Genomic DNA, 3280 nt, shown 5'->3' with positions numbered 1-3280 from the left:
CCCATGGAGGAGCTGGAGACTGAGGAGGCAGACGAGTTGCCAGCACTTGTGTCGGGAAAACAGCAACCTGTTAATCCCAAATACGCCAGGCAGGAAGGGAGAAAAAAAAATCCCCTTGCAAACCAGCCTTTGAGAACTAGCTGCTACTGCTTGCTGCTCACGGTCAACCTCTGGGCCACCAGACGGCCAGGCTGCACGCATGGACGTGGGGGACAGACAGGAGCCACGCTCGTTACCAAACCCTTTTCCTTTTTTATTAGAGATAAAAACACCAAAGTCCCACACACCATACCCTGCGGGAAAACGAGATGAGCGAGGCGTGTCGGCTATTTACAATAACGGCTGCAGCAAACGGGCCCCCTGCGCAGCCCAGATCCCGGTGCAGGCGCTCCATGGGGGCGGGCAGTCAGTGGCACAGGGCGATGGTCTCCATGTTAAGGAAGCGGACGTGCATCTTGGTCTCGATGTCGATGCCCTGCCAGATCTGGAGCACGGACGGAGCGGCGTGAGTGGGCACCCCCGCTCCCACAGACCCCCGGCCACTCCCCGCCCACCCACCTCCACCGCCCACCGTGATGCCCCCGCAGGTGAGATCCAGAGCGAAGCACGGAACCTCCTCCATCTGCCTCTTTGCTGGTTAACTGGGCTCTGATGTTCGGATTCTTTCTGGACTGTCACAGCAAGTTATTATTCAAGTGCTGAATCCAGGCTCCTAGCTGAAGTCGCTCGAATCCCACCCACCACCACTTCAGACTCTGTGATTTTCACGCAAATTCCTGAGCCCCTGTTAAACCTCTTTTGCACCAGAAAGACGTGGAGACCACCACCTGTGCTGCCCACTCTGTGGTGGGGGCTCCCGTGGAATCCTGCATAGAAGTGGCTTGTAAACTGTTAAGAGCTGTGTAATTCTAAGATCGCATCAAGCCATCATTCATTCAAAGGTTGCGACAGTTAGGTCTTTATAACCTCCCAGAGATAGGTCACAGTGTTCCAGAAAGACAAGCTCCTGCCCAGGAAAGGTGATTTCTGCCAAAGACCAAGTCTGTCACCACATACCTGGCACCTCCATCAGGGTCCATCCTGGCCAGGTCCCTAGCGGACACTCAGGCCACCAGACCCCACGCCACACTACGAGCTCCAGCGCCCAGGACTCCTGCTCCTCGGCCACTCGGGGCCCAAGAGGGCCACGGATGGTGAGACGGCCAGAAGGATGCGGGCAGGGCCCGGGGGGTGTGGTGGGCGGTGACTGGTCACCGTCTCCCCGATTACGTAAGAACTTCAGACTCTCACAGTGTCGCCCTCAACATCTGCAGGGACAGCCACGTGGCTCGGGCGAGCACAGTGCTGTGGGCACCCAAGCCACAGGGAGGCCTTGGCACATTTTCAGCCACCTTCACAAGCCCACAGCCCCAGGCGCTTTCCTTGTTAGGTGGGCAGGGTGTTCCCAGGAAGAGATGTCTGGATGCCCAGGGTGGTTTCTGCCAAATGCCAAGGTGACGAGAGGGTCACAGTGGGGCTCAGAGAACGGGAGTGGCCGGCTGGTGGGGCCACGGACTTGGGAGCCCTGGAGGCAGGCATCAGGGGCAGGAGCCCTGCTTATCATCTTGTGCGTCCCCGTGTGCACAGGTGACTCAGCAGGAGGGAGGCTCCTGGACCCCGTGCCATCAGGGTGACTCACGGGCGAGAAGGGGTGGGCCGTGCAGGCGGGGCAGGGCTGGGGAACGGACTGCGGGGGAAGAAGCTGGTTTTCTGGGGCCAGAAAGGATTTCATCTCATCTTCTGGCTTAAAGCAGCCTCCCTAACCTCCCCTTGGCCTCCCTGGTCTTCTCACTGCTCACTCTGGTTCTTGCTTGGGTGTTGCCACCTTTCCACATGCCAAGGTGACCCATGGCACAAATGCCAGCTCAATTTCTCCCCACCCACCTGCCCCCCTCCTGAGAAAGGAGGCTGCCCTCCTCCAGCCCAGCAGACCCTTCCAGTCTCTCCTTCAGGCCTGGTCTGTACCACCCATGCCCCTCCTCTTGCCATGACCGGCCAAGTTGGTGGCTCAGACTTTGGGGGACCCCCTCAGGCAGGCTGCCCCTCGGCTTCCCAGAGCTTCAGCCATGGGGTGGGGGTCTCCGGCCCCGTCCTGGGCACAGGCCTGTTCGTTCTCTCAGGGTTGCCTGGGAGCGCTGGAGCCCCTGGCTATTGTTGCCCCAACCTCCCATCTTCCTCAGCTCCTGGAAGGGGTGCAGGGATCCCACTGTTGGGGTACTCAGGGCCAAAGAGTGGGCAGAATACAGGAGGGGGGCTTGACTCCTCACCGATCAGAGCACCCAGGGCCCCCGTTCCCAGTCTGCGGGCACGTTTACAGATGTGAAGGCTGGGTGAGGCCTGAACATCCACTAACCAGGGTAGAAGGTGGGCAGCTGGGCACACAGCACTGTCTGTGAGGCCCAGGAGGACAGCAGGACCGCACGTGGGCAGCACCAGTGTGTGCTTCTAGGAAGAGCTGGGCTCACAGTCATGGAACATTCCAGACCCTGGCTCCAGCTGTCAACAGGGTGCTTCTGAGAAAGGGGACCAGGGACTTGATGGGGAGAAAAACGGAGCCTTCCTCAGAGGCCCTTTCGTACTTGCTAAGTTGTTTTGAGCGTCTGTGACTATGATCACCCTTTCAATAAACATAAGTAAAACCAGTTTCAGTTCAGTTGCTCAGTCGTGTCCGACTCTTTGCAACCCCATGAATCGCAGTACGCCAGGCCTCCCTGTCCATCACCAACTCCCAGAGTTCACTCAGGCTCACGTCCATCAAGTCGGTGATGCCATCCAGCCATCTCACCCTCTGTTGTCCCCTTCTCCTCCTGCCCCCAATCCCTCCCAGCATCAGAGTCTTTTCCAATGAGTCAACTCTTTGCATGAGGTGGCCAAAGTACTGGAGTTTCAGCTTATCATCATTCCTTTCAAAGAACACCCAGGACTGATCTCCTTTACGATGGACTGGTTGGATCTCCTTGCAGTCCAAGGGACTCTCGAGAGTCTTCTCCAACACCACAGTTCAAAAGCATCAATTCTACGGCTCTCAGCTTTCTTCACAGTCCAACTCTCATATCCATACATGACCACAGGAAAAACCATAGCCTTGACTAGATGGACCTTTGTTGGCAAAGTAATGTCTCTGCTTTTGAATATTCTATCTAGGTTGGTCATAACTTTCCTTCCGAGGAGTAAGCGTCTTTTAATTTCATGGCTTCAATCACCATCTGCAGTGATTTTGGAGCCCCCAAAAATAAAGTCT

General features: G+C 57.0%; 1 protein-coding gene across 4 annotated transcripts in view; it reads right to left on the bottom strand.

The window, feature by feature from the left end:
• Positions 1-232: 232 nt before the first annotated feature.
• Positions 233-3280, bottom strand: part of TESC (tescalcin) — a 66106-nt gene continuing 63058 nt past the window's right edge. For all 4 annotated transcript variants that reach the window (XM_010828546.1, XM_010828547.1, XM_010828548.1 and 1 more), the window contains one exon: positions 233-484. In XM_010828546.1, coding sequence (XP_010826848.1) covers positions 407-484 — 78 coding nt within the window. In that variant the 3' untranslated portion in view covers positions 233-406. The remainder of the gene's footprint in view (positions 485-3280) is intronic.

The sequence above is a fragment of the Bison bison genome, unplaced genomic scaffold (assembly GCF_000754665.1).
Source record: "Bison bison bison isolate TAMUID 2011002044 unplaced genomic scaffold, Bison_UMD1.0 scf7180017864495, whole genome shotgun sequence".
Taxonomy (NCBI): domain Eukaryota; kingdom Metazoa; phylum Chordata; class Mammalia; order Artiodactyla; family Bovidae; genus Bison; species Bison bison.
Note: the sequence above shows the minus strand (reverse complement) of the source record. Positions and strands in the feature narration are given on the sequence as shown.